An 18,751-nucleotide genomic window follows, 5' to 3' on the forward strand; every position below is an offset into this window, starting at 1 on the left:
GTAATCGCTCTTTTTTTTTTTTTTTTTTTAGAAATGTCTTTCAGGAAGTAGACTCGTTCGTTGGCGCGGTGAAATGAACCGCCGAGTGTAACGCGCCGACGACTCAAGTCTGAGAGAAAAACGGGTCGACGGCGAACCTCTTTTCGGCCGGACGCCATGTCGGACGGTTTGGACCGGTCCGCGCGGGTCGGCCTGATGAAGGAGCCGCTGGTGAAGAAGCTCTGTGAGGTGTTGGACAAGTCCAGCAGCAAAGGATGGCGGAGGCTGGGAGAGATAGTCGCCAGTGACAGACGGTTCAGAGTCAGGTAGGCTGAGGTTTAGAAATCACGTGTGACAGAAGTCGGACCACAATCCATAAACATGTGTTGCAAATACCGCACATTTTAGAATGTAAAGTGCCCAGTAATAATGTGTGTGTAATAATGTAGTTACTTTAGTTTGACTTGTACTAGTTGAGTTACTAAAGTCATGCTGTCAATGGTAAGATGTTGCACTAAGTAATCAAACTTATTTATGTATTTACATTTATAAGCCATACTAAGTTTCACATTATCATACTGTCATTCATTCTCATTTGACTCGATCAGCTGAGGATGGACGGATGATGTCACCACACCCAAAATCCAATGCTTTAAAGAGAACAGTTATTTATCGTTCCGTCAATCATTAGAATAATTATCTACTGAATATACGTAAAATGAATAGCAAAGTACTTTCAATGCACTATTTAAAATTGTGAGTAGGGAATGGACATATTTTTTGTATTAATTAAATAATGAATGTAATACTGTAATAATGTATTTTTGAAATATTTCTGACTATGTTTATAGTGTACAATGTTTTATTGCTTTTAGTTTATCATTGTTAAGGGATTTTTCTTTTTGTTGGACCCCAGGAAGACTATTCTGTCCCACTTTGGTGAAATCTAATGGGGATCCTTTTAACAATAAACAATCCTATCTCTGTTTAATGTCTGTCCAGCTCCTTCCTGTTTTTAAGGACTAAGGACTACTATGTTTTATGACCATCATCTGTGCAGTTTTGTATCTGCCTCCCTTAAAAGTACGCGCACATTTTGTGAGCCACATGAATGTGAATCCGATGTGACGCATCGTTCATCTCCCGCGTGGTTCTCCAGCCCGGACGACATGGAGATGTGCTCCCTGAAGGTGCTGGAGCTGGAGGGAAGCCCGAGCCGCACGCTGCTGAGGCTCATGGGGGAGCGAGGCTGCACGACGGGTCACCTGGCCGACTACCTTCAGACTCTGGGCAACACGGACGCCCTGCAGTGCCTGAAACCGGCGGGTAGAGTACATACCGCACCGTGGCTCGTTGTCATCGTCATGACAACACACGTGTTTCGGGAATTGTAGTATCCGTTGGGTGGTACGCGGTGAAACACTTTTGGAAACCACGACAACTCTAAACCCCCAAATTTGTAACGCATCGTGTGTAAAACCAGTGTGAACTGAAAGTGAAACCCTCCCCCTGAACTTGCAGCCCTGCAGATCCTCATTCAGCCCCAGTCGGTGGCTCTCGTATGTGGACACAATCTGCGCCTGAGCTGCCACGCCGTGGGCAAATCACCAGTTCAGTACCAGTGGTTCAAGAGCAAGGAAGAGGTGGGCTGCGACTCCTTCTCCAATGCACACACTTTCAGACTCTAAAGGAAGTTGTTGGTCCTGCTGTGGATGTCCCCCATTCACATTTTCGCAACCTCAGGTGCCGAACAGCTTCTCCTCGGACCTGGTGATAAGTCCGGTCTATCTGAAGGACGCCGGCTTCTACATCTGCAGGGTCAACTGCGGGGGGGCCTTTGAGTTCAGCCAGTGGGTCCAAGTGGACGTCCTGGATGTCAGCGTGTCATGCGGTGAGTTGTTGCAAGGCGCTCAAATCGGCCTCGAGGCTCTCTTTGTGCATTTGTTCTTTTAACGAATTCGGATGTAGTTGAAGGACAAGACGGGTGACTCAAGTGGGAATTGGACCCCTGATTCTAGTGGGTTTTTTTTTTTACCCATGAGACTATGACAGAGATTCATTGTAATCATGCCTCCACTCTCCACCACCAGGGCAGGGTTATCATTCCCTGGAGGGTCGGCTGAAGTTGGTGATCCAGCCTCAGTCCCAGCGGACGTACGTTGGGGAAACCCTGCAGTTGGAGTGTGGAGCCGTGGGACGCCCGGTCCCTCGATACCAGTGGCACAGAAACGGGGTCCCGCTACCCAACGCCACCAGGAGGAAGTTAGTGGTGAGGGGAGGTGGTTGGAGAAGAGCTATCTATTGCTGTTTCTGTCTCAAAAACTTGTCAGACGTCACTGACTTTCTGTTTCTGTGCGCATTTCAGATCCCTCACTCGATGCAGGATCACGGCGGCAGGTATCGCTGTGAGATCAGCAGCAGCACCGAGAGGATGTGGACCAACGAAGTCGACGTCGCTATCGGTATGTCGGCACTTTTTTTTGTGGAACCGTAAATTACCGTCCAGTAAAACCAGCTGCGCCGCTGTTACGTCTCGTGATGTTTTGCTCTGCTCTTGACCGAAAGCACCCAGGATATCCGTCCAGATATCAGAGGCAATGGAGTGCTCTGAAGGTACAATTTAACAACAACAAAAAAACAATCCTATAACTGCATGTGGGTGATGATCCAGTTCCTTCTCACGTCAACACAAAGTTCACAAGGTCTGATCTCGAGGTCTCGCATGCAGGGCCTTTTCGACTTCTCTCAATCGGTTGTACATCAAAGGACGTTTGTCTTCTACGTTTGTCTTATCGTCAACTAATGCAAACACCAGAAATCATTTGATTCACTAACATAATCCTGTGGTACTAACCTGTGGAAGCATATGTTAAAAAACCCAGAGTTCTATGTGTGCAGGAATCAGTGTGGACAGTAATCAAACTGTTTTGTGGTGTTCATTGGATTTGATGACAATTTAAAAAAAATCACAGAATTAATAGCAAAGTTTAACATAATAATTAGTAGATTAATTTGCATGATTGCGTGATTGACTGAAGCGTACCTTCCCTTTTGACTAATCATTCTTCTCTAAATCAATAAAATATTTTATCCACCGTGGATGTAATGATGCTAATAAATTGAATTAAGTCAACTTTATATGACGTCAACATATTTGAATTTCTGATTTCTAGATGATGTTTACGCCATTGGAGGAGGTAAAAGTAATCCCACTCATCAAGTGATTATTATACACATCCATTGTGTGGACACGCTATGACGCACCTCTTTTCATTTTGACCCCCCTCAGTTTTAGGATCAAGCGAGTTTCTCCTGAATAACGTCCCGGAACAGCTTTTCGGTAAGTGTCTTTTTATCACATCTTCATGCGGGAGTCGGTGAATTGTTCAAATGTGACCACCAGTTATTCCTATTTAGCCTCGGTGTGTGTGATACCAACACAGTCTGTGTCCTCACCTGTCGTCAGTTCCTCTCTCAACGTCAAAACACCAAAATAAACACTCTTGTAGTTATTTGACTCCAGAAAAAAGGAGAAATTAGGACATCAAACAGCGAATCATTGTGTTTGGTATCAAATTAATATGTGTGTGTGTGTGTCATAAAGAAATATAGAAGAAAATAAAACAAACAAAAACAGAATCCACATTGCAACATATTGAGGTGGGTGAGGTGTACCGTTAAAACAAGCTGCACCTGTCGTGTACACAAACACACACTGATTGTGTAGTGGAAATTTAATATCCACACCCAAAACAAATGGAGTTCATATCTTGGTCACCAATCTTTGACAACAAGCTCCATAAAAGGTATGTTCTTATTTCACGTGTGAAATCAAACACGTATAGAGCCAACTTAAATATTGACATTGGTTAAAATCTTAAGCACAAAGTGAAAAGTCTGCAACCAGAAAAACAAACATGGCATTCCTCACTTTGAGCAGAGAAGACTCTCCTGTGATGTGTCCCCTAATGTAGTATAAAAGTACTGTTGTCTCCTGTGGCGTGTCCCCTCCTGTAGTTTCAAAGCACTGTTGTCTCCTTTGACGTGTCCCCCTCACAGCCACGGACAAGGTGGCGCTGCTGATCGGCAACCTGTCCTACCAGAACCACCCGCGCCTCAAGGCTCCCATGGTGGACGTGTACGACCTCACCAACCTGCTGCGGCAGCTGAACTTCCAGGTGGTCTCCCTGCTGGACCTCACCGAGGCGGAGATGAGGAACGCCGTGGACGAGTTCCTGTCGCTGCTCCACAAGGGAGTCTATGGTGAGACGGGCCGCGCTCGATCCAGAAGTAGCTCGTGTTTTGTCTTTTGTTGTATGTGTGTGTGTATGTGTGTGTGTTGAAATGCTTCCCTTCCCTCTCCAGGTCTGCTGTACTACGCCGGTCACGGATACGAGAACTACGGCAACAGCTTCATGGTGCCGGTGGACGCGCCGAGCCCGTACCGGTCGGCCAACTGTTTGTGTGTGCAGAGCATCCTCAAGCTGATGCAGGAGAAGGAGACGGGCCTCAATGTCTTCCTGCTGGACATGTGCAGGAAGAGGTAAATAAAATGTTCACATTGGTTTTCTCTGCTGTTTGTTTCGATTTGTTTCATCTTTTGAAGGACATTTTGTAAAGGTTTGTTTGGAATGTCTCCAGATGAAAGGAGACCGATAAATAAGTGGTGGAGGACAGACGTGTGGTGTTACTCATCCAGGCCACTCTTCATCATATTCCTATTATCATGCACATCGATTCGAGGACCCTTCAAGTAATTCTTTGCCATTTTTATTTTCCTTTTCACAGGAACATTCACGACGACAGCGCTCCGAACAATGTCCTGAGGGTCACGGCGAACATTGTCTTTGGCTACGCCACGTGAGTTTGAATCGCCGCCGCTCACTCAAAATCGAAACCGCACGGCGCGCTCCTGCCTCCCGGCCTCTAAAACGTCGCCCCGCCCCAGGTGCCAGGACGCCGAGGCTTTCGAGCTGAGCTCCAGCGGCCTCACCAACGGCGTGTTCGTCAAGTTTTTGAAGCGGCGCCTCCTGGACGACGAGAAGGTCACGGTGGTGCTGGACAGAGTCGCCGAGGGTGAGCGTGCGGAATTACTCTCATTTAGCGTCGTCTTGATTTCTTTTATTTTCTTGAGATTAAAAAGTTAAAAGAGCTTCTTGCAGTGAATTGGAAATGAGTTTCAACTTGTGATACTTTTTATACCCTTTCCAGACATGGGTCAGTTTGATGCCACCAAGGGAAAGCAGGCTCTGGAGATCCGCAGCAGTCTGTCGGAGAGGAGGGCGCTGACCGATCCCATCCTGCCCGGCGACAGCGCCGATCTCGCTCACGCTCGCAGCCTCCAGTGGGCGAAGGCTCACGGTGAGTCGACGACGCAGACTTCATGTTTTTCTAAATGTTTGGTTGCCGCTTTGCTCACAAAGCAAACTTTGGGTTGACTTTGGGTTATGCTGATTGAACACACACACACACACACACGCACACACACGCAGGCACTTCCTCACAACAACCGCAGTGACCAACACTATCGCCTCTTTCATCAGCTAATAAATGCTTATGGAGAAGCCAGTGAGGAGAAGAGCATTTCCTCCAGTAGTTCTTGTTGCTATCATTCAGGTAAATGGTATTACAGTGCTGGCCAATCATTGTGGCTTATGGACCGCATTGAATTAAGTAAATGTCAATATGTGTTCCTCTTATCCCGGATTACGGCCTCACTTATGAACAGTTCACCCAAGGGCCTATTTTTCCTTCTCAGATTATTTATTTTTGTCCTGTACAGAAACCTGTTTCATGAAAAACATGAGTGAACATTCTTCCTGTTATTTAAAATGACACGATGAGCTTCAGTGGGTGGAGCTTGATGACGTTTCTGTGTCGTTCCAGAGCTCCCTGAGAGCATGTGTATGAACTTTGACTGCGGCGCTCAGATCAAGTTGGGCTTCGCTGCAGAGTTCTCCAACGTGCTCATCATCTACACTCACATCGTTAAGAAGCCAGAGGACATGTCCTTCTGCCAGGCACACGTCACCGACTTCTCACAGGTGAACATGTCGTCTTGATTGTCAAGAAAGAACGAGCGCATGCACGTTTTTTCAAGCTGTAATCTGCCACCTGCTTCTTCTTCTTCTTCCCCTCCTCGTCACTGCAGGACCTGGACGTTGATCCTAAGGAGATGAACAGAGAGACTCCAGAGGAGACGGGGATCTACCTTCTGTCCAGCAACTTGCCGCAGCACTGCCTCTACACCCGAGTCAGCTCACTGCAGAAGCTGCGGGTACAAAACGCAGGGAGACCTTTCAGAATAAAAGCTAACCTCTGATTAGTTATTTACGTTGTGAAAACCTTAAATAGGTATTCGGTTTAATATGTGTTGCAGGTATTCGTTTGTTAACATAAGTAATGTCCCCTGAACCTGAACTGAATCCGACCCGTAACCAGGCTAAGAGACCGCGCTGCTAACAATATTTTTGCTTCAGAATGAAGGCAACGATGTTCTTCTCATTCTTTCGTTTTTGTGTTCAGCGGGAAAAAAAACGTCCGTCCTGGAAAGCATGTCGTCGAAACTCTTAACACTTCTCCTCCTCTAACCCGTGACCCGACAGGAGGAGCTGGTCTTCACCGTGTGCCTCCAGGGCACCTTCACCGCCATGGACGACGAACCCGTCCACTGGACCAAGAGCATCGACATCGGCAAGCCGCTGATCGCCCGGCTGGACCTGAACCGGGCCGTGCGGCGGAACAGCTGCCTGCAGACCTGCCTGATGCCCCACAGCCCGTCCCACAGCCCCTGCCACAGCCCCGGGCCCGAACACCACCTGCACCACCACCACCCCCACCACCACCAACACCGCGGGTCGCCGCAGGACCACAACCGCCTGTTGCCACAAAACCACTACCTGGACGTGTGCGAGCAGCAGGGAGCGGCGGGGGTCTGCGGGGACCCCTTCTGCGTGGGCCCGTCTCACTCGGAACCCGCGGGCGACTCCAGCTGGGGGCTCTCGAGCTCCCCGGGGAGGCTCAGCATCCCCATAGAGGCCACGGACGACATCAACGAGCTGCAGACGGTGTTCATCAACAGCCTGCAGCTTCAGCCGCAGTGACATCAACATCTACACATAGCTGCTTCTATCTTTTAAAAAAAAGAAAATATTATATTCTTCTAGTTATCAGCATTTTGTGCCTCAACAAACTGTATCCTGGCTTATAAAAAGTTGTGTAAATATATGTGAAGACGTTTGAATGGTGTCAATGTACCAATATGAACAACAAGGTGAAAATGCTGGAAGATCAGATATGAATATATACCTCTTACTAATATTTGTATAACAATATGAGCTAAATATGCACAGATGGAAGCATCAAGGTGATACGTGTTGAAGCATTTTGTTCATACCACGAGTCTAAAACATTTGAAGTCAGTGGGAATATGTTTTGTAATATAATCATATTAAAATCTTCAAGCCATTTTCCACACAGTTGTTCTTCTTCTCACTAGAAGGCCTCTCTGTCAGAACTCACTCACACCAGCTGCCTCTTGTATCCCTCCTCTGTCTCTATCTGCTCCCCAGGGAACTGGGACACTTCCTCAGTGAGTTTCGTGTAGGGATTTAGGGCATTGTTCACTTTATTATCCAATCTGGCTACTTCTGGATCGTGCTCTGCACTCTTTAGGACGTTAATCTTTGGGTTTAAGAACAACATTCGCAACTTTTGTAACAGGGTCACTAGGAGGACATGGGTGGGAACAGACAGAGTGTGCTGCTCCACAGTCCTCTAAAGTATTCATTTCATACATGAGACAATGTGGCAAAATTGATTGGTCGAGTCGTTGGACGTAGCACGTGCGGTTCGCATGTTCTTGAGAAGCGAGAAAAGAAACAAAGTTGACCGATAGGTGTAAAGACAGAATGGGAATGTGCAAACGTGGACAGGAAGGAGCTCAGCAAAGCGACGTGTAACAACAAAAGCAAGCCGAAGGACGGCGTGCATTTAGCATCCTCGGCTTATGAACGCATGATTGAAGACATGAGGGTGTGTAACTCTGTGTTATTATAAATATTGCTCATGAGGGCTGCAGTGTCCTACACAAGCAGCTGCACTGTGCTCCTCAACTAGGTACCACCTGCTTTCTCCACCCGCTTTTCAGTCGAGGCATTTTCTAAATGATCTACTTAAAACAAGAGGTTATATGCTAAAAAAAAAAAAGAAATCAACTGGTCACCATGGTTCCCGGTTGTTGTGCAGGCCGACGGGTTGTGCTCATTGGCGGTACAGCACTGACGCACAGCATGGTGAGATGGGAACCTTGTCCCATTGAATAATGAATGGAGTCGGCCACAAGCAGGCTGCACGGGGGCCATCATTGCTGCGTCACTCCTCCGGCCGGAGGAGGAATGAGGGAGGGGGGGGGGGGGGGGTGGTGTTTCTTTTTTCATGCGATGCAGCAGACTGAGCGAGGAGAAGGCGGTGAGAAAAGCTGCCTGCAGAGAGGACACGGGGAGAATAATCATGTCCGCCTCCTGGAAGCAGCTCCTGTTTCAGGTCCTCCTGCTTCTCGCCTCCTGCAGACACATCGATACAAGTAAATAGCTGTTTAGGTTTGATTTTGGCTGAGTGTGGGTGTGTTAAAGCCTATTTGTGCCCTCTAATTGTCTCATGAAATGATGTTTGACCTTGTGGGAAGTAGGACCAGATGTCATTATTATTATTAAGTTATTGTACCGAAGTGCAAAATGCTCTTAGAGAGCATTTTCATCACAGGAAATCGAAACTATACATTAAAACTAACAACATAAGAAGACAAATACATGAATGAATGAATAATGAATATGATAAATCATTTAAAATAATTTATGCAACTGTGGCACCTGGCACATTTCTTTTGCATTACGTTTACTCCCAAATATTCGCCTCTATTTCTATTTATCTACTTTTAATGTGAAGATTCAAAGTTTGAAGATTATTTTAGTTAAAAAAACACATTTTTTTAACCCCACTGCGATATCACTGTTTTGATCTAATTTTTCAGTGATAAATAACATCCTAACAACGACTGCCTTTCCTACGGACAACTTATCCACGATTATTTACACAGTTATTTGGTGATGTTTTTCGTTTGTTCTCCTGTCAGAGACGCCACGTCCAACGCCCCCCCCGCCGGTCCCCATCGGATCCCTGCCCACAGACGAAAGGAGCGTAGTTTTGAAAGGTACCCGTTTGGAGTCGCATTGGATTTTGTCCAGCCACCCGATGTGTATTCTGATCTTTTTGGTTTTTCACGTTGTTTCCCGTAACCTCAACTGTCCAACGCAGGCAAAAGTCAAACGGAGACGGTTGAAGTGTTGAATCCTGTGGACCTGGCGCTGACGTGTACCTGGACGGGTGATCAGAACAAACGACCCAACGTCACTGGGTTCTGGAGCAAAGATGGGGAGGAGGTGGAGAACAGTCGTGTCACCGTGCAGCTGGAGGCGGATCAATATAAGCTCACGCGGGTGTGAGTGCACGTTCTCACTATTCCTTCCATCAGCTTCAAAATACATTTTTATCACAGAATTGGATCCATTTTATTCAACTTGGATTAACGTTTAATGTACAGCAGCTTGAGAACTTAAGTTGGATGTCTCCACCTGGCTTGTATCAGTTTACAGACAAGTTACATGAATATAAAGCAAATGATCAACCGACCTCTGTAAAATCACATTCATCTAAATCTAAATGTATTTTTTATTTTATTTTACAGGTTCAGCATCGTCAGTGAAGAGAGCCTCGGAACTTACTCGTGCTTTTTTGGAAGTGAAGCAAAGATAGAGTTTATTTTGGCTGGTAAAAAATAACATCATTCAATGAGCATATACTGTATATATATATATAAAAATACATTTGAGTTACCTGCTCGTCAAGTCCCTTCCATGAGGACGAATCATCTTATCTCGTCTCACAATGCAGAATGTTATGTACCAGCTCCACAGGTCGGCGAGGCGCGGGATAAACCCATCGTCAGCTACGTGGGGGACTCTGTGGTGGTCGCGTGTAAGATGGAGGAAAACAAACCCAAACCCAGCACCTGGAACTGGTACAAAGCCAACGGCACGGACATGGTGGGTGAGCCGCTCTTACTGCCCTCACATCTATCCAAACATTTGAAACCCCTGAAAGAAATCAACATTTTTTTTTAAAACTTGGATTAAGACGAAAAAAAGTGCAAAAGAAAACTGCCTACTCGTGACCTCTGACCCCCATCTGGCTTTTGACATGCAGGAGCAGATCTTGGGTGTCGGGGAGGCTCCTCACTATGTGATCAGGAACGAAGAGAGGAAGACCAAACTGGTGGTGCAAAACCTGACGGAGGCCGACGGAGGCCTGTACTACTGCGGCGCGGTGTACACCATCAGCACCACCATGGGCCACGTGGAGCTCAGGGTCAGAAATAGAAAGCCACCAACTCCATTGATACTTTTGTCTAACAGCTAGGAACACCTGTTGCATTCTTAAATAATACACAATGATAATCATGCACCAGTGCTGTAGCATCTAATTATGTACAACGGCCTTCTTGCTTTGTGTGTACAAAGTACATTTGGCTGATGTGGTTTAAAAATGCAGGACTTGAGTGAAGTATTTTTTTTTACACGTCGCACAGTGTAAACTGTTTCTCCAGTGAAAAATCTCCCGTCTTCCGCCACTGCTGAAGGTCATCAGCTTCCAGGAGCCCCTGAAGCCCTTCGTCGCCATCGTGATCGAAGTGATCGTCCTGGTCGCCGCCATTCTGCTCTACGAGAGAAGTGGGTCCAAGAAAACCTCCGCAGCAGGTAGTCGGACGGGGGAACTGACACTTTGATCATTACCGCATGTTACGTTTTAACTTTTGAAACATCTGCCGTATTCACAGGAAACGCTGACCAACCAAATGCAACGTGAGTACCGCTAACCTCTGTAAAGATGTTTTTATTTTATATATTTGTAGTTTTTGATGATGTGCATGTCTTTTTTTTTCCCTCCTCAGGACTCAGGAGCTGGATAACAACGGACCAGAGGAGCGTTCCGCAACGAGGCAGCGGAAAATTTGAAAATCGCAAAGTCAAAGCTCAAGTTTTGATGCATCTCCATTGTTTTTGTGTAACCAAATCCCAGCAGCCGTTGTATTAGTGTGTTCACAAAAAAAACGAGGCGCAATAGGCACCGCTTAATAGTCGGCAGCGCTGCCGTGGCAACCCGGAAGCGCATTAACCTTTTAGTCTCGAAGGCTTCATTCAGACACATCCTGTGCAAAACCTGTCACGCGCCACCACTCTCGGAGAGGAAGTGGCTGGCACTTCTATAGACAGGTCTTTCACATCATGTGTGCCAACGCTTATAGTGTTGATCCATCAAGTTCGTTTGTCACCTCGATCGCGAACCGTATCTGTAGTAGTCATCTCTCACCTGCTAATAATAAAAAATCTGAAATAACTGCCGTTTGGGTTAGTCAACATAAAGGGGAACCTCCACAGACTTCATGCCATAAAGTCCGCTCACAGGCCTCGTTAAGAACTACGGCACGTGAGGAACGGGGCAGAGAGACCAGCAGGAAGAATGTGCAGAATAAAAAGATGCATCTGAATCTGCCGCCTTGTTTTGGTCTTCCCCCCCCCCCCCCCCCCCCCTCAGTACTCGGACAGTGTGTGTGTGTGTGTGTGTGTGCACATGAGTGAATGGACAGATGTTCGGCTTTTAGTAGTCGGCTGTGACAAACGCACACATTGACACGTGTCAATCTAAAAAGTACGATTTTATTTTTTGGCATAAATAGGCTACACTCGGCACATTCATCTTTTCACAAGCCAGTTTATCACTAATGCTCCTGCTTTTCTGGACATTTTATACAATCGGGCAAATCCCCTCATCTCCCGACAGCTTTTCCTCTTCTTTTTTTCCTTTCCTCCCAAAAAAAGGGTCACGGAATCTCAGCCGAGACATTATTCATTTATCTCTCCTGGGACAGAAAGTCTACGGCTGGTTCATGAGGAACCGAACCAGGAGCTCGACGACGCCGTCGTCCAGGCCGACCACCTCGCCGTCCTGCACGCTCTCGTACAGCCGCAGGCTCTCGGTGCCCCACAGGAGGTTCCTCCGGGGGTTGTCGGCGTCCGTCTCCACGGAGAGGGCCACCGTGTTGAGCTGGTAGCAGAAGAAGGAGAAGAACCGCCCGTCCGTGACCACGGCCTGCGACACGAAGGGTCTGCGGACGTCCTCGTGGGGCCAGAAACCTGCAAGGAGGCCAGAGGGCACGTTAGAGCCGCCTCGAGTCAGGAGGCCACGTGATTTCAGATGAAGGATTTCCTCACCCTGGTACATGGCCTGAGCCCCCGTCCAGGCGAAGAGGCTGGCGAGCCCGTTGGCTCGGAGGAAGACCTCCACCTGATCCGACTGCTGCCGCCGAGCAAAGCGGTCCCTGTGGTACCGGTCGGGCACCAGGTGGAACTGCGTGTGACCGTAGCATGCCGGGTCCGGCAGCTTGGCGCCTGTGGAGGAGACCGAGGGGACAGGAGCTGAAGGACTATGAAACAGCAGCAGCAGCAGCAGTGAGAGGAACTGAAATATGCTCTTTGCACGACACGCAGATGGATCGTCTTTGACAGAGAAGGTCAGAGAGACAGCGCTTTGTCAATTGAAGGAGAAAAGAAAATCAACAGGTCACGTCGAGCCAATTTTAACTATTTTAATTTAACTTCAGCCCGCAAATAATGGAATTTGACACTTTTGCTTATTCATTAAAAACAGAATTGAACAACTGCGGTTGGTTAAACGAAAATACTTGTGGGTGAAACAAGCCCATTTTACATTGTTTTCAGCTGTTTGACTAAACGATTGATTACCTGGTGAACAAGTATTTGACACACTGCTGACTTTACAGGTTTTCCCCACTTACAAAGCACATGGAGTCACAGTGTCATTTTTAATCATAGGCACTCTTCAACTGTGAGTGACTGAATCTAAAACAAAAATCCAGAAAAACACATTATATGATCTTTAAAAAATATATTTTGCAGTTTATTCCACCTGATGGAACTTGTTACTTTAGGTAGCTGCAGCTCTAGAAATGATTTAAAGCCATTATATTAAATATTAATGAACAGGTCAATGATCAAAGGGAACTGGACATTACTCAACTTGGAATGTGCAGCATACAGCTGAAAGTCCCCGGCAGCAGCGGTTAGTTAGTATTGTCACGCTTTATTAGATCGGTAGAAATGCCGAGAGCGAAACCACAAACCAATGTTTGCTGTGTGAAACCGTTTCCCCAGAAATAAGAAGAAGAAAAAAAAAATCTTGCGTTTTTTTGCATTAGTGACTTAAACAGACAGACAGCGGCATGTTGGCGCCCCCTGGTGGCAGCAGGACACAACTAGTAATGTCACATGTGGCCTGAATACAACAGTCGGACCCGTGGGCCTGCTCTTGTGTTACCTGTAAAGATGTGGTTGTCGTACTGCCGTCTGAACATAGGCATCAGGTCAGGGGCCAACGTGACCTCTGGAACTTCGGCTGCGTATGAGGCCTCCAGCGGGGTGAACTAAGAGATATTTAAAATAAAAATCACATGTTTGACATTAAAATGGGAAACTAAATCACTAAATCTCGTGACATTTTTCCACCTACTATATTTGGAATTTTTTGACAATATATTTTGACTTTTTTCGTAATATTTTTGGAACAAATGGATTTTATTTGCATAACATTTTTGGACTTAATATAGTTAGAATTTTATACATGACAATTATCGACTCCCCCTCAAAAAAATAAACAAATCACATCTCATTTTCAATCTTTTACTATGTATGTTTGTTTAAACGACTCGTGTCCTCCAATGGTTAACAATGATTATTTCTGGCTTGGTAGGTATTTAAACCCAACAGAGACTAAAGTGGATGGTTAAGGAAACGCCACCTGCTGCAGCTGCTGAGGAATCCTGATCTGGCACAGCGGTTGGTCATCGATCTGGAACCTGGTCGGCTCTAGTCGGCCTCTTCGGTGCCCCTTTGGGATGATTCTCTGTCCTCTCCTCCAATAAAAGTTTACCCGAGGAGCAATATCTGGTAGAGAAACACAATGCGACTTAAACAAGTCAAGTAGTCACAGAGGAAATGCACAGTAACAATGTTACGTTGATCCGAACCGGAAAACATGTAACGTGCAACTTGAACACTACGATTTCTTTAGAACAGCCTTTTGGAGCATCAAAATCACATTTTACGTGATATACAAAATATATTTTTATATGATCTATTTGGGTCACAGATCTTTTATATAAATCATACATTGGGTACTTTTAAGTGTTTACAGTTTTTTGTCAGTTTTTCCTCAGCTACTTGGAGGTTTCGAGTGGACAAAACAAAGTGGCATCTCTCCTCTGCTAAGGCAGCATTTCTTAGTGAATTGATCCACATTTAAGAACTTACTAAAGGGCTCATGTTTGGGTAGCAAAATAGCCTGATTCATGTGTTTTTTTCACCCTCAGGTAAATTTAGAGCAAGATGGACTTGATAGACTAAATGACCAACAGCTTATTTACCGGAATGAGTTAACGTGTTCTCCAAACCATGTCACGTGACTGGTGTAGAGGTCACAGGTGCACAGCAACGACCACGAAGACAACTACAGATACTGTCCAACAAAGGCTTGGAATGCATGGATAAAGTGAGCGTGTCTATGTGTGTGTGAGCTCAACAGGCCGGTGTCAAATCCGGGATTCATACCCAGACTGGAGAGGCGCAGCAGCGGGTTGAGTCTCCCCACGCTGTGGGTGAGTCCCGTCACCAGGTTCCTCACGAAAGGACCGACGTTCTGCTCCTGCTCTCGGAACAGGAAGGCTTTGGGTTTCTTCGTGTGCGAGTGCTCCTGTAAAATCACACGGCCGACCAAGGCGCGGATGTCCGCGAACGCATCGCCGTCCACCCCCGGCACCGGTGCGGCGGCGGCTGCGGCGAGCGAGCTCTCCCCCCCGGCCTCGGTCGTCCTCCCCGGGCCGAACCTCTCGGGCAGCCCCGGGATGTACGCGGTCTTGGTGAAGTGCTGGTACCATTTGTCCGCGTTGCGTGCGAACGTCTGGGGGTAAACCACGAACTTCTTCCGCTGGATGCGCGTGTAGAGGGAGATCTTCTCCTCCACGGGCGACTCGTGGATCTTCTGCACCCGCTCCTCGGCCTGCCGTTGCCGGGCCGACTTGCTCTTGGCCGTGAGGGAGGGGACCACGGGCGGGTACGCGGGCTCCTTCGCGGCGGGCTCCGTGTGGGCCAGCCTTCGCCGTTGAAGCGGAGGCAGCGTTTTAGGGAGGCGCAAGGGCAGCCGTGCGCGCGCCGCCATCTTTCTCTTGCGACTTGGGACCGTTTCTTTCTCTCTCTCTCTCTCCCCCCCCCACACGTTGACGTTTGAGGCCTTTGACTCCCACAACATCGCCCCCTGCTGGACGGAAACAAAAATACAAGCACGTCTAAATATCAAAACTATATACACTCACCGGCCACTTTATTAGGTACACCTGTCCAACTGCTCGTTAACACTTAATTTCTAAGCAGCCAATCACATGGCGGCAACTCAGTGCATTTAGGCATGTAGACATTGTCAAGACAATCTCCTGCAGTTCAAACCGAGCATCAGTATGGGGAAGAAAGGTGATTTGAGTGACTTTGAACGTGGCATGATTGTTGGTGCCAGAAGGGCTGGTCTGAGTATTTCAGAAACTGCTAATCTACTGGGATTTTCACGCACAACCATCTCTAGGGTTTACAGAGAATGGTCCGAAAAAGAAAAAACATCCAGTGAGCGGCAGTTCTGTGGGCGGAAATGCCTTGTTGATGCCAGAGGTCAGAGGAGAATGGCCAGACTGGTTCGAGCTGATAGAAGGGCAACAGTGACTCAAATAACCACCCGTTACAACCAAGGTGGGCATAAGAGCATCTCTGAACGCACAGTACGTCGAACTTTGAGGCAGATGGGCTACAGCAGCAGAAGACCACACCGGGTGCCACTCCTTTCAGCTAAGAACAGGAAACTGAGGCTACAATTTGCACAAGCTCATCGAAATTGGACAATAGAAGATTGGAAAAACGTTGCCTGGTCTGATGAGTCTCGATTTCTGCTGCGACATTCGGATGGTAGGGTCAGAATTTGGCGTCTACAACATGAAAGCATGGATCCATCCTGCCTTGTATCAACGGTTCAGGCTGGTGGTGGTGGTGTCATGGTGTGGGGAATATTTTCTTGGCACTCTTTGGGCCCCTTGGTACCAATTGAGCATCGTTGCAACGCCACAGCCTACCTGAGTATTGTTGCTGACCATGTCCATCCCTTTATGACCACAATGTACCCAACTTCTGATGGCTACTTTCAGCAGGATAATGCGCCATGTCATAAAGCTGGAATCATCTCAGACTGGTTTCTTGAACATGACAATGAGTTCGCTGTACTCAAATGGCCTCCACAATCACCAGATCTCAATCCAATAGAGCATCTTTGGGATGTGGTGGAACGGGAGATTCGCATCATGGATGTGCAGCCGACAAATCTGCGGCAAACTGTGTGATGCCATCATGTCAATATGGACCAAACTCCCTGAGGAATGCTTCCAGCACCTTGTTGAATCTATGCCACGAAGAATTGAGGCAGTTCTGAAGGCAAAAGGGGGTCCAACCCGTTACTAGCATGGGGTACCTAATAAAGTGGCCGGTGAGTGTATACATGTAACGCCACCTATGAACTGAGACACTTCTCATGATTATGATGGTTAACTTAGTTCAAGAACGTATTTATTGTTTTGCTTAGCGGGGACTTGCTGTGACGTCACGTTACAAAAAAAATACTGACTGCAAATGTGACATTTGCAACAAATGCAATAAATAATGTTATACATGGACTCTTGCCCCTGATGTGAGTCGGTTTCTAATATTATTAAAAAAAACAAACATGAATGAATTACCATGCATACAAATTACATAAAATAACTACACCAATGGTACATATTGTTTAACGCATCTTTGGGGGTTCGTTTCATAGCAAACAATGGTTGTGTTCCCAGCTCATAAACGCACAGTGGGAAAGGAAAGTGGAATAATCGGCCAAAATAAGATGTTGATCCAAGGACAGGCCATGAAAATAAATCTCCAAAAATCCGAGAAAAAAGGAATAAAATAATAGAACATCCCGGGTTACAGTGGGAGTTAAATGACTCCAGAAGGGGGCAGGAGTGCAATTTCACAGTTGCAAGTCGCCATTAAAAGCCAAAGAAGAAGAAGAAGAAGAAGAAATAGAAGCAGTAGAAGAAGAAGAAGTAAACGTAAACATTATACCCAAAAAAGGGAGAACAAGCTGTCAACAAGATATCCCAAGTGCATAGTTGTGTCGAAACACGAGTCGACTCACAAATAACCGGCTAGTTATGTACTTTCGGCAGGTTTTGCGGACGCGGTCCATCGGGACCACTTTACAGCGTGTCTGTCGAGCCCAGGTAACATTAACCACAAACCCTCTCATCCTCCTGATGGTTCGTACGCCTCCAGCACGCTCAGTGTATCATCCTCCTTCTCCTCCTCCTCCTCCTCAGAGGCCGCTGTGCACCGAAGGTGTGGAGGTGAGGTCTGCAGAGGAGGCCAGCAGGACGCGCGGGTCCGCAGCTGCGACCGTCTTCTCCAGAGTGATCGACAGAAGCCTCCCTGCAGACATCCTGCACGAGGACGAGAAGGTGACCGGGACACTGTGAGAGATTAGCAGCAGAGAAAGCTGTGCGATTTTGAAACATTTCATATTTTGCGTTTTGTTCATTAGTGTTTGGCATTCAGGGATGTCAGCCCACAGGCCCCTGTTCACTTCCTGGTTATTCCGAGGGTCCCTATTCCCAGACTAAGTGAAGCCAAGGATGACGACGCAGAGGTAAATCTGTCCCCAAATGATTCATTTTTCAAGTGGCAGCTTGTATTGACGCACGTGCATTAAAAATCCCGTCTTCAGCTGTCTTTTCTTTTGACTTCCAGCTCTTGGGACATTTGTTGGTCGTTGCTAAAAATGTGGCAAAGCAGGAATGTCTAGATGAAGGATACAGAGTGGGTAAGTTACAGAAATGGGCTTTATTTTGCATGTGAAAATACTGGTTGTTCATTTACATGCTGAGAATCTTTTTGTCCTCGGCAGTGATCAACGACGGGAAACACGGCGCTCAGTCAGTTTACCACCTTCACTTCCACGTCCTGGGGGGGAGACAGATGACGTGGCCACCAGGATAAGGCTTTTTTTTTTTTACTCTTTCATGTCAATTCTAGGAGCACAACCTCATCCCGTCATTAAAGAACTTCTCAGATGCAAAGTCGTGGCTAATACGTTGATTTTGACAAAAAAAGGTGGATATCATGTTTGATATGGCTGCAAATAAAGATGGAGAAATGAAAACTCAACTGAGTTCATAATTCTGACATCTATGATCTACAGTAAGGGAACAGAAGATGATACAGGGTATACTTCTACTTGTTTCAAAATACAAGGAGAGGTTTAATCTAGACAGCAATAGTTAAAGAATAACAGGAGATTTTTATTATTTAAACTGATTTTAACTAATGATTTTAATGGATGATTTGAATCTATATAAGAAATAATTAAATTAAGCCAACTATGAATATTAAACTGAATACAAATGTAAACATTTATACACACCCAACTGTATATCAAATGAGTTGCAGCATTAAGAGTAGTTTGAATATTCTTTTTATCTAGATAGTTCAACTGAACTTCCGAGTATCTT

At 46.5% G+C, this 18,751-nt stretch overlaps 4 protein-coding genes across 7 annotated transcripts; 3 read left to right on the forward strand and 1 right to left on the reverse strand.

Moving 5' to 3' along the window:
• The first annotated feature begins 38 nt into the window (after window positions 1-38).
• malt1 (MALT paracaspase 1) lies at window positions 39-7,480 on the forward strand. Of its 2 annotated transcripts, XM_037483386.2 has the most exons (17): window positions 39-305; window positions 1,139-1,305; window positions 1,501-1,622; window positions 1,723-1,870; window positions 2,070-2,248; window positions 2,345-2,441; window positions 2,545-2,592; window positions 3,153-3,176; window positions 3,269-3,319; window positions 4,039-4,242; window positions 4,345-4,522; window positions 4,768-4,839; window positions 4,928-5,055; window positions 5,191-5,340; window positions 5,866-6,023; window positions 6,131-6,256; window positions 6,585-7,480. In XM_037483386.2, exons 1-17 carry the CDS (start codon window positions 157-159, stop codon window positions 7,080-7,082), a joined length of 2,499 nt encoding a protein of 832 aa, XP_037339283.2. In that variant the 5' UTR covers window positions 39-156; the 3' UTR covers window positions 7,083-7,480. The 2 variants fall into 2 exon arrangements, with proteins under 2 accessions (XP_037339283.2, XP_037339284.2); XM_037483387.2 differs by lacking the exon at window positions 2,545-2,592.
• Window positions 7,481-8,402: 922 nt separating this feature from the next.
• emb (embigin) lies at window positions 8,403-11,589 on the forward strand. 2 transcript variants are annotated; one of them, XM_037483104.2, is made up of 9 exons: window positions 8,403-8,563; window positions 9,113-9,190; window positions 9,295-9,478; window positions 9,725-9,807; window positions 9,946-10,082; window positions 10,243-10,404; window positions 10,676-10,793; window positions 10,874-10,898; window positions 10,988-11,589. In XM_037483104.2, exons 1-9 carry the CDS (start codon window positions 8,416-8,418, stop codon window positions 11,049-11,051), a joined length of 999 nt encoding a protein of 332 aa, XP_037339001.2. In that variant the 5' UTR covers window positions 8,403-8,415; the 3' UTR covers window positions 11,052-11,589. The 2 variants fall into 2 exon arrangements, with proteins under 2 accessions (XP_037339001.2, XP_037339002.2); XM_037483105.2 differs by lacking the exons at window positions 10,874-10,898; window positions 10,988-11,589 and having other exon boundaries at window positions 10,625-10,764.
• A 144-nt stretch (window positions 11,590-11,733) lies between these two features.
• On the reverse strand, window positions 11,734-15,384 carry mrps30 (mitochondrial ribosomal protein S30). The gene is made up of 5 exons (XM_037483103.2): window positions 14,721-15,384; window positions 13,912-14,057; window positions 13,432-13,537; window positions 12,309-12,485; window positions 11,734-12,230 (listed from the first exon to the last, which is right to left on the reverse strand). The coding sequence occupies exons 1-5, from the start codon at window positions 15,325-15,327 to the stop codon at window positions 11,971-11,973; spliced, it is 1,296 nt and encodes a 431-aa protein (XP_037339000.2). The 5' UTR covers window positions 15,328-15,384; the 3' UTR covers window positions 11,734-11,970.
• Window positions 15,385-17,235: 1,851 nt separating this feature from the next.
• Window positions 17,236-18,407, forward strand: hint2 (histidine triad nucleotide binding protein 2). 2 transcript variants are annotated; one of them, XM_037483107.2, is made up of 5 exons: window positions 17,241-17,467; window positions 17,564-17,701; window positions 17,785-17,889; window positions 17,991-18,063; window positions 18,148-18,407. In XM_037483107.2, the coding sequence occupies exons 1-5, from the start codon at window positions 17,399-17,401 to the stop codon at window positions 18,237-18,239; spliced, it is 477 nt and encodes a 158-aa protein (XP_037339004.2). In that variant the 5' UTR covers window positions 17,241-17,398; the 3' UTR covers window positions 18,240-18,407. The 2 variants fall into 2 exon arrangements, with proteins under 2 accessions (XP_037339003.2, XP_037339004.2); XM_037483106.2 differs by having other exon boundaries at window positions 17,236-17,701.
• The last annotated feature ends 344 nt before the right edge of the window (window positions 18,408-18,751 follow it).

Source organism: Pungitius pungitius, chromosome 5 (genome assembly GCF_949316345.1).
Source record: "Pungitius pungitius chromosome 5, fPunPun2.1, whole genome shotgun sequence".
NCBI lineage: Eukaryota > Metazoa > Chordata > Actinopteri > Perciformes > Gasterosteidae > Pungitius > Pungitius pungitius.

Excerpts from the sequence above, each read along its gene's own strand:
- malt1 (XM_037483386.2), top strand. The coding sequence starts at position 157 with ATGTCGGACGGTTTGGACCGGTCCGCGCGGGTCGGCCTGATGAAGGAG. Across the intron at positions 2,249-2,344 it reads CCACCAGGAGGAAGTTAGTG|ATCCCTCACTCGATGCAGGA; the intron begins GTGAGGGGAGGT and ends TGCGCATTTCAG. Across the intron at positions 4,840-4,927 it reads ATTGTCTTTGGCTACGCCAC|GTGCCAGGACGCCGAGGCTT; the intron begins GTGAGTTTGAAT and ends GCCCCGCCCCAG.
- emb (XM_037483104.2), top strand. The coding sequence starts at position 8,416 with ATGCGATGCAGCAGACTGAGCGAGGAGAAGGCGGTGAGAAAAGCTGCC. Across the intron at positions 9,191-9,294 it reads AAGGAGCGTAGTTTTGAAAG|GCAAAAGTCAAACGGAGACG; the intron begins GTACCCGTTTGG and ends TGTCCAACGCAG. Across the intron at positions 10,083-10,242 it reads AAGCCAACGGCACGGACATG|GAGCAGATCTTGGGTGTCGG; the intron begins GTGGGTGAGCCG and ends TTTGACATGCAG.
- mrps30 (XM_037483103.2), bottom strand. The coding sequence starts at position 15,327 with ATGGCGGCGCGCGCACGGCTGCCCTTGCGCCTCCCTAAAACGCTGCCT. Across the intron at positions 14,058-14,720 it reads GCTGCGCCTCTCCAGTCTGG|ATATTGCTCCTCGGGTAAAC; the intron begins GTATGAATCCCG and ends TTTCTCTACCAG. Across the intron at positions 12,486-13,431 it reads CGACAACCACATCTTTACAG|GCGCCAAGCTGCCGGACCCG; the intron begins GTAACACAAGAG and ends TCTCCTCCACAG.
- hint2 (XM_037483106.2), top strand. The coding sequence starts at position 17,399 with ATGTACTTTCGGCAGGTTTTGCGGACGCGGTCCATCGGGACCACTTTA. Across the intron at positions 17,702-17,784 it reads TCCTGCACGAGGACGAGAAG|TGTTTGGCATTCAGGGATGT; the intron begins GTGACCGGGACA and ends TTTGTTCATTAG. Across the intron at positions 17,890-17,990 it reads CCAAGGATGACGACGCAGAG|CTCTTGGGACATTTGTTGGT; the intron begins GTAAATCTGTCC and ends TTTGACTTCCAG.